Here is a 12549-nt window from a genome sequence, read left to right on the forward strand (position 1 = left end):
CAAACAGCAATTCAGAGCAGTAGTAGTAGCATCCAACACCCATCCAAATTAGCTTCATAGTCCATTAGTTTTTATTAATTCAGCACCACCACTGAAGGCTATGTGGTTTCTATAGCTTAAGTGCCTTTTATCTATCTTTGGTCTATGTATAAACTTCAGTCTTTAAATTACTCACTAGAAGCAGGCTTTTTGGGCTCTGTTTTGAGCAGAACAAGATATCTACTACAGTATTTCAGGATTCTAAACCAATGCAAGTTTTATTTCCCTTTCTTCTTTTCCTCTTGTTTTTTAACCACATTGCCTGATGAAGCATTCTTGGAAATGCGACTTTGTACTCTTTCAGTTGGCTTTAAAAGAAATTGCCTTGGAATGGATTTTCATATCTTTTCTTCCCTCGTGGTCAACATCGTGGTTTTTGCTTTTACATATATTGCTAATTATGCTCCTTACTTAAAACTAATTTGCTTTGCCAAGCATCTGACTCCTCTATGCTATTTAATTTCCATTGAAAGCTGCCTGCGGGAATTTCAGATTAAGTCATATTATCCATTTGACATTAAGTTAAAAGGGAAAACTAATTATTGCAGAAACTCATCTCAGTTGTTTAACATGCACATTTTATTTCTTGAAGCAAACATTCAGGGTTTTTAATAAGTTATGAGATACAATATTACATTTATTCCAGTTTATTTTGCTTTTCTGATAGTTTACAATGTAGTGAGCATTTCACATTAAGGCACACAGTCCAGTTTTTTTTTAAAAAAAAAATCTGGCTATTCCATTTCCTTTTCAAGAAGCTGTGCTTAGACTTAGTGCATTGATATAAAACTATAAAAATAAAGCTGACCAAGTAGAAATCTTTTGCTAAACAGAAGGAAAAGGACTAAATTACTTCCATTAAGTGTCTTCATCCATCAAGCACATTTAAAGCTCTGCTAAAGGGGGAGGCTTTTGAAAACCATTTAGTTCAATATTTGGAAGATATTTTTTTTTTACTTTTTGTCATTTTGAAAACCAGAATGGTCATATTCTTTTCTTATTCCCCCTCCCCCCAAAAAAAACACTTAAGAGGATTTGTTCATGAACTCCTTGAACTAAATTATTTCAATCAATTTTAATTTGCACTGTTGATTAGTAGAAATATTCAGAGTTTCACATAATAGTCAACTGCGTAGATTAGTTTTCACCTCATCATTAACAGGCATTGCCAAAGGAAATTATCCAGCTTAGATTATTGTATACACAAAGAGCTGGAATAACGGTGATTGCGTATAATCACAGCTTCAAGCACCTCTCAATGTACATCTTTGCTAGAATATCAACTTAATTTGGCATTCTATTGCTCAAGGCAATCACAGTTACACCATTCATTACCAAACCTGCATAAAGCATCAGTGATAAAGGCTTCCAAAATAGTTTAAGATAGTTTCCTTCAAGAAAAAAACATCAATTTCCCCCAATTGTAAACAGTCAACCATTATGCAAACTGTTTTAGTGTTTAAAGATAACACTAATTTCAGTTTTCACTATTAGCTGTGAAAAAGAATATCAAGTACGTAAGGGCATATTAAGTACCGGGTTTTTCATCTAATGTCTTTACAGAAGAACTTTAACTGATAGCAGTCATCATGATATTCTACAGCAAAGTGAAATGTTTCCAATTCAAAAACAAAAAGTATTGCAAGTCAGTAGTTTAAGATACCAATTTATCCAAAATAAAATCCAGTTTAACATGAAAATTCCAGAATCTACCAAAAGAAAAAACCCCACTATAGTGCCCTTATTTATTACATGATTGTGTTTTGATTCAGAACAGTACAAACTAAAGCGGACAATAAATTTACAAAACATATCAAAAATGCTTAAGGCAAAGAACAATTTTAATTTGGGTTTCATTAAAAATGATCTGTGTACATTGGTCACAAAACTGCTCACAGTATTGCAGGTTTCCCTTGAGAAGAAGCAAGAGGAATTTATGGGACAGTAACATGGAAAGGACTTCCAGGAATGTGTTCTTCACCCCACTTCACAGCTAGTAGGTAATCACCTTTTTCCTTGACAATATATGTTACATTGTATTGGTAATTTCCCAAGTGTTTCACAGATACTTCTTCACAAGGTGTTGTTGGTCCATGGACACCAACTAACAGCATATTTGAACCTAAAGCATAAAGAGGATGTTAATGTTACAGCAGAATTCAGTACTAGCATCACTGAAAATCACAGAATTTCAGTAAGTATTTCATTTCTGCAGAGACATAGTAACCAATCCAAATTGGTTACAACCCTGGTGACTACTGTATTAAAGGGGAATATCAATACTTCTCAATCACCGTATAGGCCTCAGCACTGTGCTGTATAGCAAATGTCTGACTTCCAGCAAGCAAATGGCACTCTGAGACATAAGAAGACATAATCAACATTTATTTATAAAGTTTTCAGCAAACTTAAAAACTCAGGTACAGCTGTCAAATTAGTAATGAGCTCATGCTTTCAAAAATAAATTACCTGCTTTGCTGCAATCCACAGAGAAAGAATTTTTCTGGCCCACGAAGGCTCTAGACAGCCCTGCACCCCTAGCAAGAATTTTGCTTGTATCAGACGATGACTTGGGAATGCCTCGGTAGAAGGTATCTGTGGTTGACCTAGTCACAGATTCCACCATAAGAGACGATGTTTCATTTGAGATGCCAGGGCTGACCAGTCGCTGACCTAAAAAAACACAAGATGTTTATGTTCTGCACAAGAATTCATAGCTATATAAAAACAGTTGTGAATCAAGTCTACAATCCTACTGGCCATCCTCTTCATTTTACAATCCTTCCACTCATACTTTGATACAAGATACTTTGGGCTTATTCACACTCAGAGCTAAGCCATAAATATGACAAGCTACAAATTCACCATTATGGTTTGTTTGCCATTACAGCCTGGTCATGATGTGAACCCAGCCATTATGATTGTGATTATTCTTACCTGTCACCTTTGCTCTGAAAGGACTACCAGCAATATGATTAGGTCCTCCATATTTAATTCCAATCAAGTAGTTTCCTGGAGCCATCGGCGTATACATTACATTGTAGCCCTCCAGAGCTTCTTGGCAATCCATTTTCACCTTTGATGGCCCCTCAATTGTAACAGCAAGAGTACCGGGACCAGCTTTTGTAGTGTCTATAGTAAACATAGATTGTAATCCTGGAAAGCAAAGTACAAATAAAAGACATGGACGTGAAGTGCAGACCCATACAATTCATGTAGCAATAAGCCACCATCCTGCTGCAGATTTGCTTTTTTCTCAATCAGCACTGCAATTCCAGTTGAAAACAAGAAGGGAGTGTTTGCAAATGAGATGAAAGATAATCTTATTCAGGCAAAAACCAAATATTAAATTTAAATCAAAAACAATCTAAAGGAAGGAATTACCTGTTGTGCCATTCTCCAGGCCTGGTCCATAGGCAGTAACAAGAGCTGGACTATCTGCAAGACCTGGCTCCCCCACTCTAATTTTGAAAGGACTGCCTACAACATGGCTCCCATTGAACTTCACGTCTATTGAATGAATGCCATTTTCCCGTGGAATGAATCGGACAGCATATTTATCTGTAACATATATTATTAAATAATTAATTAGTTCAGAAGGTCGTACTGGGAAAAAATATTTAGTATTCCAAACTTTCTTTTATCCTCAACCCTGGTACACTCCCCCAATTAGTTCAGATTGGGACTTCATGAATTCCAAAAGCCATGCTGGTGGGATCTTAAAATCCCAATTCAGCTGGCGGGAGCCCAGGTTGGGGAAGGCTGGCTCAGGGTCACAGGAAGCTGAAACACAAGACAGGTACTCATCGACCGCAATCACAAGTTGAGGACTACTTGTACCAGTAAGAATCAGTACATTCAATAAAATCTACTCCTGAGTAAGCATGCATAAAAAACCATGTTTTTATAGACCTAAAGGATAACTTTGTTTCATTGGTGGCTACTGATGAGTGAATATTTTCTAACAAAGGGAATTATCTAGGAACTATCTATTAAAGAGAGTAGTGAGCTTGAATTTGTTATATGGATTCTAACAGAAATGGGAGATCTATCTTTCTCAGCTTTTCAGAGTAAATCAGATGAGCAAAGTCATGCAGGCCAATACTATTTTTATTATAAGGTTATGGTAACAGACCTTTGCGCGTCTGAATGCACTTCATGAGAACTAGGGAGGGAAATTTTCTCAGATTGCACCCCAACTCAGGTTTCTTTTATCTAATTGTTGTCTTGGTAGTGGCTCTTCTTTCTGTTCCTCAAAGTTAATCCTGCTGCCTATTGCAGGTAAGTCTTTGACTTATGACCACAACTGAGCTCAAAGTTTCCATTGTTAAGCAAGGCAGTCGTGAGTTTTGCCCCATTTTCCAAACTTTTTTTTTGCCACATTTGTTAAGCGAATCACTGCAGTTACTGAATGAATCATGCAGTCCTTAAGTGAATCTGGCTTTCCCCATTGACTTTGCTTGCCAGGAGCCAGTTGGAAAGACCCTAGGACACTGCAAGTGTTATAAGTCCATCCCAGATGCCAATCACCCGAATTTTGACCGTGTGACCATGGAGATGCTGCAATGGTCATAAGTCTGAAAACCAGTCATAAGTCACTTTTTTCAGTGGCCTTCTAACTTTGAACAGTTGCTAAACGAATGGTTGTAAGTCAAGGATTACCTATATAAGAAAAGATTCCTAATGGGATATTCATTTAGGAAGAATTTATTACGAGTCTACAAAACTGATCTGAACTGACTCAGAAAATCAATCATTAAATTTTGTGCATGCATGTATTGAAAACATTGGTTGATTTGAAATTAGCCCAGATCAGTTCAGATGGCTGAATTGACTAGCATTTATGAACACTTGACTTGTCACAATTAAATCTGTTCTCACTGCTTAACTGCAACCTGTTTATTTTCTTGAGACTAGATATAATCACCAATGGCAGTAAAAGCTGACTCTCACTGAGAACAGGTAAAAGAGATTACATTCATTTATTCCACAATGAATACATCTAACTATTAGAATATTGTCCTTGCTTAGAAAAGCAGTCATTTAACCTGGCAAATATTCTGGAAACATGTTTAGAGTTATACAATGGATTAACCTCAATTAACTTAAGATGGGGCTAACTTCTTCAAATAGGATATTGCTAGAACATCTTTAAAAGGCAACAACAATACAACAGGATAAAAAGAGAGATCACTTGAGATGCTGCAGCAGCATACTGTCTTGCATTTTCTTTTTTTATTAAATTCCAATGAGTAATATTTCACCTTTCCTCTAAAAAGGCTAAGATGGCAAACACTATTCTTTCTTCCAATTTCATATTCACATCGTTCTGGTAAGTTAGGATGGATAGAGAGAGAAGTTGGTTAATAACATTTAGCTATTATGTTCTAGATTGCTGACTTTTTTTTGAGACCTTGGGTACAGTTTCTCACCTGGCTCCAACTCAGAAACATGACATTCTTCTACTGCTCCAATGGGGCTGTGCACTTTAGCATCAATCTTGCCCTTTGCCCCATTAAGCCTGATAGCAAATGCTGCTGGCTGGTTAATTTTTAATCCAGATTCCTGAGAATGCAAGTCAAGATTCACCACAGACATTGTCATTTGGTTAACATAGAATATAGCATAATATATATTAATACTTTGCAACTTCTAGATATAAAGAGACAGTTTGCCTAAAAAGCAATGGAAAAACAAAGCGTGGTTATCTTCAAACTATATTGTACTGAATTTTTCAAAAATATCAGATAATTTATCAATTTTATTCTAAGCGTAACTCTGTGTTCCATAAAATACTTGAATATCCCTGGCATGACTGCTTACTACTTACCTGTGTAACTTAATTAAGGGAGTGTCACTCACTATTCCATGAAGTAAATAACTAGGCAGAAACATGTAAGGTCCTCTCTGTGCCTCTGAGTATAAATACATAAGATCTGTTTAGGGGCTAATTCTAATCTTGAGAGAAAATACAGGACCACACAGAAAGATAATAATGGATAGATAGTTCAGAGTTATTCTAAATTATTTTAACCACACACACTAGCCAGAACATTGACACTGCAAATCTAGAAGTTAGAATACTGACATAAAAACTAATATCAGACATCTAATTGTTCCACAATAGTGGTGCAATCAGCAATTTAATTCCTGAAATATTTAGTTTTCTGTGAGAAATCTGAGTTTCCATAGTGTCGTTTGCCAATTAATATATTGTAGAATCCTTGGTGCGGAGTTTGGTTTTTTTGCTTGCAGACATTTCATTACCAAACTAAGTATCATCATCAATGCCACTGAGTGTAGGGTTTGCTCCTTGTTTATTTACATTAGCTTGCCCTACCAGTATTGGTGTGAGTGTGGTTCTTCCCCTGGGTCTCTTTGATTAGGGTATTGTTTTCTGCTTATCTGAGTTTTGGCTGCTGGGGATACGTTCTGGTCTTTTTGTTTCCTTCTTTGCTTTTTTATTGTCTCAATTTTGTAAACATATTGTTTATATATTATTAACATTTGTTAACATATAATTAGCATACTGTCAGTATGTTAATTATATATTATATGTTAACATTTGTTGACATATAATTAACATATAATTAACCTATTGCCATTAGCAGCATGAGATAATCGTTGAATATGATACTTGCAGCTTTCTCTTCATGGAAATCATGCTTTCCACCATGGGAACAGATGCAGTATTTGAGGATCCCTGGAACTATGAAAAAGGAACTAAAAGAAAATGTAAATCTGTATCTGTTGGGCAACACTTATCACTACATACATCTGCATGGCCACTTTTGCCTTAGACTCTAGGAAAGTCTAGATACTTCACCATGGTTTTAAACTGCAATGCTCTGTTCTCAGTTCATAGCTTACTTGAGATTTCATTTTCAGCTTTACCCTCAAGAGAGAAATAAATGGTTATTGAGCAAACCTACATGTAAGGCATTAAAAGTGAATCAAGAGCTGTTCAAAATACAAAAGACTCCTCTATAAGACAATTTCTTGTTTCACTGCCCCTGCCTTCCCATTAGTTTTATTTCCCTCTTTAGGGTTTTAATCAGCTGACATGCACATTCTGTCAGGAGTCTTTAAATGAAACACAAGAAAAACATCAATACCATAGCAGCTAATTCACATCCTTGTAGTATTTTTAGTGTGATTTAGCTAGAAACCTGCATCAATGCACACATTTGCAAGGCAGTTTACTCGAGCAATACCTAGTTTAACTAAATACAAGCTTGTGTCACTTAACATAACGTAGTTACTTCAAAGCGCAGCAATAATTTATTCATGGTAGCTGGTCAAACGTTAATGTAAAATCTTCTGTGTTTCTTTCATCTTAAACTTACGAAAGTGGACTCAGGGGTCTATGTGGTCTCTCTCAGGCCATTTGATTGACTGTATAACAGCTGGAATCCACTCTTCCTCTGGCTAAGGTTGGGTAACTATTTGAACCATGAATTTCTAGGATTTATGATCCCGCTAGTGTGAATTACTGCTTTATAATCATTCTAGAGCCTTACTTGCTCAACCATTTGCATTCTCAAAACATACTTATCATTAGTTTACACTACTCTGTAATGGTAGATTTACTCATGTAGTCTTCTTGCTTGCTGCCAAGTATTACTCTCCACTTATGGTACCCTACACTAAAATGTCTTCTGGCAAAATAATGTAAATAGCAATGTATATAAAGCTTAATCCACTAAGGAGATCAAGCTATGTTCTGCTCAACACTGTTTCTTAACTAAAAACTCTATTTTCTCCAGGCAGAAAGATTTTCTCCAAAGAAGCAACACTAGAAAGGGTAGGAGCACTGAGAACAAGGATGAAATCAGCTTGTGGTAAATTACAGGGATATTTCCTTGTGTCTCACCTGAAGGCTCATAACAGTAAGCCTACGAGCATCATCGGAGGGTGCTATCACAGGAACCAGGTACGGGCTTTCAGGAATTTGCTCATCATTAAATTTGATGGACACCTCATAGTTACCTGAAAGACACAAGAACTTCATTAAGCAAACTAGAAAAGCAAACAACCTGTTTCCAAGTTATAATGTTATTCCATCACACTTAAATCTCATACCAGGCTCTTGAGCAGTATAGGACACACCACAAGATCCATCTTTGTGGTCTTCAAAAGCAATTTCTGCCTTACTTGGCCCTTCCACTGAAATGGAGAGACCACCAGCTCCGGCTTCTCTTGTCCATATGTTAAACTCAGCTGTTAACAAAAGAAACCAATTAGAGGCAGACACGTGACTCCCCCCCCCCATCCTTTTCTTGTAGTACTGGCATTTGTTGCCAGAGTGGTGTTATCCCAAAATATATTCCAGCAGAAGCAGTTGTGTGGAAAGATTCATATCCAGTCAACAATTAATCATCCTGTTCTAAGAATACAATCATAAATACATCTCAAAAAAGATGCTCAGGCCAGTAAAAGGAATTGAGAAGCTTGGAATAAAGCAGTAACGGTCTTACCTGGGATGCCAGCCTCTGCTCTTTCAAGTCCTGGACCACTAGCTCTGACTTTATTGGCTCCTCCTTCACCAAGAGGCCCAACTGTAAACTGGAATGGACTGCCAGGCACATGCTGCCCTCTGTATTTCACAGCCACAGTGTGGACACCCATTTCTTGTGGCACAAAGCGGACACAGTATGTGTTTTTGTCATGCTCCACTATTTCTGCATCAGTAATCCTTCCGGATGGGCTGGTTACTTGGGATGACATATCACCTATATCAATTTCTTAGGGGAAAAAATAAAGCAAATGACACTGGAATACTGTAGCCTGTCAAATTCCATATAGACAGCTATTTTGCCAGGCATGTGATCCGGAGTGATTCCCTTCTCCCATAACTACAATCAGCATACTTGTAAGGATGAAGGAAGGAAGGAAATAGATACAGGTAGTCCTTGATGTACGACCACAACTGGGATCAGAATCTCAGTTTTTGAGTAAAGCAGTTATTAAATGAGTCTGCCCTCATGAATGCTTCACTCAAAGACCACAACTCTGGCACTCCAGCAATCTGGCAGGTTGTTAAGTGGATGGAGTACAAAGTAAGGAGTGTGGGGTACCTTGGTGGGGGGAGGAGAAACTGAGAGGTTATACTCAAGAATTAAAAATCTTTCCTGCTGATATCCAAATAGGATTTTCAGCCCATGAGTGAAGAGAGTCTTGTGCGCAGATTGTGTGGGCCTCCTCCACCTGCCTGAGGCACCCGGTGCTCCTTGCTTTACTGCAAAGTCTCTCTGCTTGGATTTTGTCTCTCTGCTATCTCTGAGGGTCGGCTGAAAGAGAGGTCTGCTGAAGAATTTCAGTTCCTCTCCATGCATGGAAGGCAATTCCTTCAGTGGAGCGCAGGAACAGAGCTCAGAATCTTCAGAAGAGGCCAGCCCCAAGAAACAAGGATCCCCTCAGCAAGTAGCAGCAGCCTGACATCTTCCATACTTGCTTCCCCACTGACTTTGCAGAAAAGACGGCAAATGGCAATCACATGACCTCAGGGCCGTCGTAATTGAGAACAGGTTGTCAAGCACTCAGACTCGTAATCACATAGCCATGGAGGTGGCACATTTTGCAATGGCCAGAAGAGCTTTATAGGATATAAAACATTGCTTCCAAGGCTGTCATAAGTTTGAACCATTGTTAACTGTACAATTGTAAGTCGAGGACTACCTATACCAAAATAGATACAAAGCATGAAATCTGAAAGGCCAAACGCTTAATGCTTTTGCTCAAAAAACAAATGGGGAATGCAAAACAGAATATTAATTATGAATGGAGCACAGTCAGTGCTTTTGATGTTGGACTTGAATCTGGGGAGACCCAGGTTCAAATCCACTCTCAACCAAGGGACTTAATGGAATATCTTTGGGTCAGCAACAATCTCTATTGTGAGTTCTTTTCTAACTGTTGAGAGAACTCCAGTTGTTTCTGTTCAAACAAACACAGTAGAACAGAATCAGCTAACGAATGTTAATAGTCCACTTTATTTAACTATCACCATTTTCTAGGCATTATTTATTTAAATGTTTATTAAAGGACAAAGCTTACCTGGAATTTTTAAGTTAAGATCACACAAACTTCCAACAGTAGCCACAGAGGGAGCTCGCCTGGTACGTGTGATGCTTTCCTTGACCCTGCCTTCACCACTTATTTTCACAGTAAATGGGCTGCCTTTAATTAAAATATACAAGATCACACTGAGTTGCACTTATCAACAGTGCAGATACCAAAATTTAGGTAGGTAAGAATTTTCAGAAAGATACTAGTTACAAGTCTATGTACAATGTATAATTACATCATAAACATGAAGCAGAAATGTTTGATAATGACTGCAAAGAAAGCCATCCTTTTCCACTAAACAGTTCAGCAATGAAAAGTGCTTAAATAACCTAGAGGATTATAAAGTGCACAGAATTCACCGTCCAGATAATCAATCCTTCGAGTGTTTTCAGTATTCTTGTACTCTACTATTGTTAGGTATATAATAGGGTAAAGCTGTGAGTTACCAAAACAACTAGCCTTAACTTACCTAACTTTCCCTTCATTCTTACCTGGGATATGCTCATCAGCAAATTTAGTTGACACTATGTAAACACCAGGCACAGTTGGAAAGTATGACACTCTGCATGTTCCGTCATCAAGATCTTCTGTCTGGATATCCACTTTGCTAGGTCCTTCAACTGCCAGTGATATTCCACCATACCCTAGAAAAGAAGATATTGAGTGAGTGCCTATAATGATGAATAGTTATCAAATATTTCCTGGACATTTTATCCTTTAAAAATCAAGATATTACAAGTTTCTTCCGTCAGGCCATGCTCATGGACAGAGTTCACCAAATATTTGATTTGTGGCATTGCACAATGCTATGAGTTATATAAAATAATATATTAAGTTATCAAAACTGCACACCATTGAACCCTTGAGACTGTACACAGTCTCAGGAAATTCTATATTTTTTTGAGCTTGACAATTTAGAATTCAAATTAAGAGTTAAACCATAGTTTTAATTCTGTCCAGTGATAGAAACACATATGTTATTTCTTACTGCACAGTTGAACAAAATTGTTTCAAACAATGGCAAATCAACTGAATTGTCAAGTGTATTTCTTTCTGCTTCTTACATGTATAGGAATAGGCAGTTTCCTAGGTTAAGCCATAAGACGTCCATGCAAATAAAGAGGCTTTGTATTACTGACCTGCATCTCTGGTATCGACAATGAAGTCACACATTTCAAAAGTGCGACCTTCAACCAAGCCACGACCAGAAACTCTTGCTCTACTTGCATCACCGATCTCAGACTGAACCACCATAATGGACACTGGACTGTTGGGCACATGACTTCCATTCTTCATTATGCTGACCAAATGTTCTCCCACCTCTCGAGGGATGAATGAGATACCTGCCAGATAAAGCATGGCAACAAGGTTTCAATTCTGTACCTCACAAAACAAAGAAAGTAATGCCTTGTCCGCTTTTCCCTCCCCCGCTCCCTCAGCAGGAGTCTGATATTACAAACAGCATTAGTACTCATAAATTTGAGATGCAGATGTAAGCTATTTATCAGCTTTTAACTGTGGTTCTGACAAAAATTTCAAAATTTCATAAAATTTCATAAATTACACAGCCTCCCTAGAAGATCAGGGACTTACCAATGTGATTATTTGGCAGTCTTTTCAGAAGACAAGGTTCATCTCTGCCAGATGGGGCTTTAATACTGGCTGACAAGAGGCTAAGATCAGTCTCATTAATGTCCAGTAAGAAGTCAGCAGCAGAGCCAAGTTTAACTTGGGATCGCCTCCTACTGTCATCTTAGGAAAGAAGAATCCGATTAGGACCAGCAGATACATAAACAAGACTACTCTTGTTCAGTTGTTCCTCGATGGAGCTTTATGGTTGAAGAAATGGAAACTCTAAATGGGACTGTATTAGACAACAGTCAAACTGAAAATGTGGATATATTCCATATTAATTTCTAATGCTTTTATAGTAAATGCTTGACTAAAATCTTCCACATTTTGCTGGTATCTCAAGCTCTGTTGAAATTTATGAAAATGTTACATATTTTAAGTGTTAAAGTGTTAAAACTAAACTGCGTAGTTATAAATCTAGCACACTATATGAATCAGAAACCTAGTCCTTATATTCTCATACCTGTGATTCTGGCAACGAATGGGCTCCCTGGGATATGTTTGTCATTGTACTTCACTAATATGCTGTAGTTTCCTGGAAGTGTTGGCAGGTAAGTGACTGTGCAAGTGCCATCCTTGTTATCAATGCAGCTGATCTCAGCTTTTGAAGGACCCTCAATTGCCAAGTCCAAGCCACCTGTCACATTGGGTGAAAAGCATTACTAGTATTGTCCTATGTATATTTCCAATACTTTGGCTGAAATAATGAAGAGTAACTTGCACTTTCAGATGTTTGGGGCCTTCTTGGAAGATTTTCTGATCAAGTAATATGGTTTTCTTTTAAAACATCTCCACAATCAATTCATCATC

The 12549-nt window shown here is 37.6% G+C and overlaps 1 protein-coding gene across 5 annotated transcripts in view; it reads right to left on the reverse strand.

Moving 5' to 3' along the window:
• Positions 1 to 598: 598 nt before the first annotated feature.
• FLNB (filamin B) overlaps positions 599 to 12549 on the reverse strand; it is an 81487-nt gene continuing 69536 nt past the window's right edge. For 4 of the 5 annotated variants that reach the window (XM_039348093.1, XM_039348092.1, XM_039348090.1 and 1 more), the window contains 13 exons: positions 12203 to 12376; positions 11701 to 11859; positions 11247 to 11450; positions 10599 to 10751; positions 10096 to 10218; positions 8517 to 8783; positions 8122 to 8259; positions 7913 to 8028; positions 5472 to 5604; positions 3424 to 3600; positions 2977 to 3195; positions 2509 to 2712; positions 1974 to 2161 (listed from right to left, as the gene is read on the reverse strand). In XM_039348093.1, coding sequence (XP_039204027.1) covers positions 1974 to 2161; positions 2509 to 2712; positions 2977 to 3195; positions 3424 to 3600; positions 5472 to 5604; positions 7913 to 8028; positions 8122 to 8259; positions 8517 to 8783; positions 10096 to 10218; positions 10599 to 10751; positions 11247 to 11450; positions 11701 to 11859; positions 12203 to 12376 — 2255 coding nt within the window. Of the gene's footprint in view, positions 2162 to 2508; positions 2713 to 2976; positions 3196 to 3423; positions 3601 to 5471; positions 5605 to 7912; positions 8029 to 8121; positions 8260 to 8516; positions 8784 to 10095; positions 10219 to 10598; positions 10752 to 11246; positions 11451 to 11700; positions 11860 to 12202; positions 12377 to 12549 lie in introns of all 5 variants that reach the window. The other variant, XM_039348089.1, reaches the window with a different exon arrangement.

This window comes from Crotalus tigris, unplaced genomic scaffold (genome assembly GCF_016545835.1).
Source record: "Crotalus tigris isolate CLP2741 ecotype Arizona unplaced genomic scaffold, ASM1654583v1 scf7180000018122.1127207, whole genome shotgun sequence".
NCBI classification, from domain to species: Eukaryota; Metazoa; Chordata; class Lepidosauria; order Squamata; family Viperidae; genus Crotalus; species Crotalus tigris.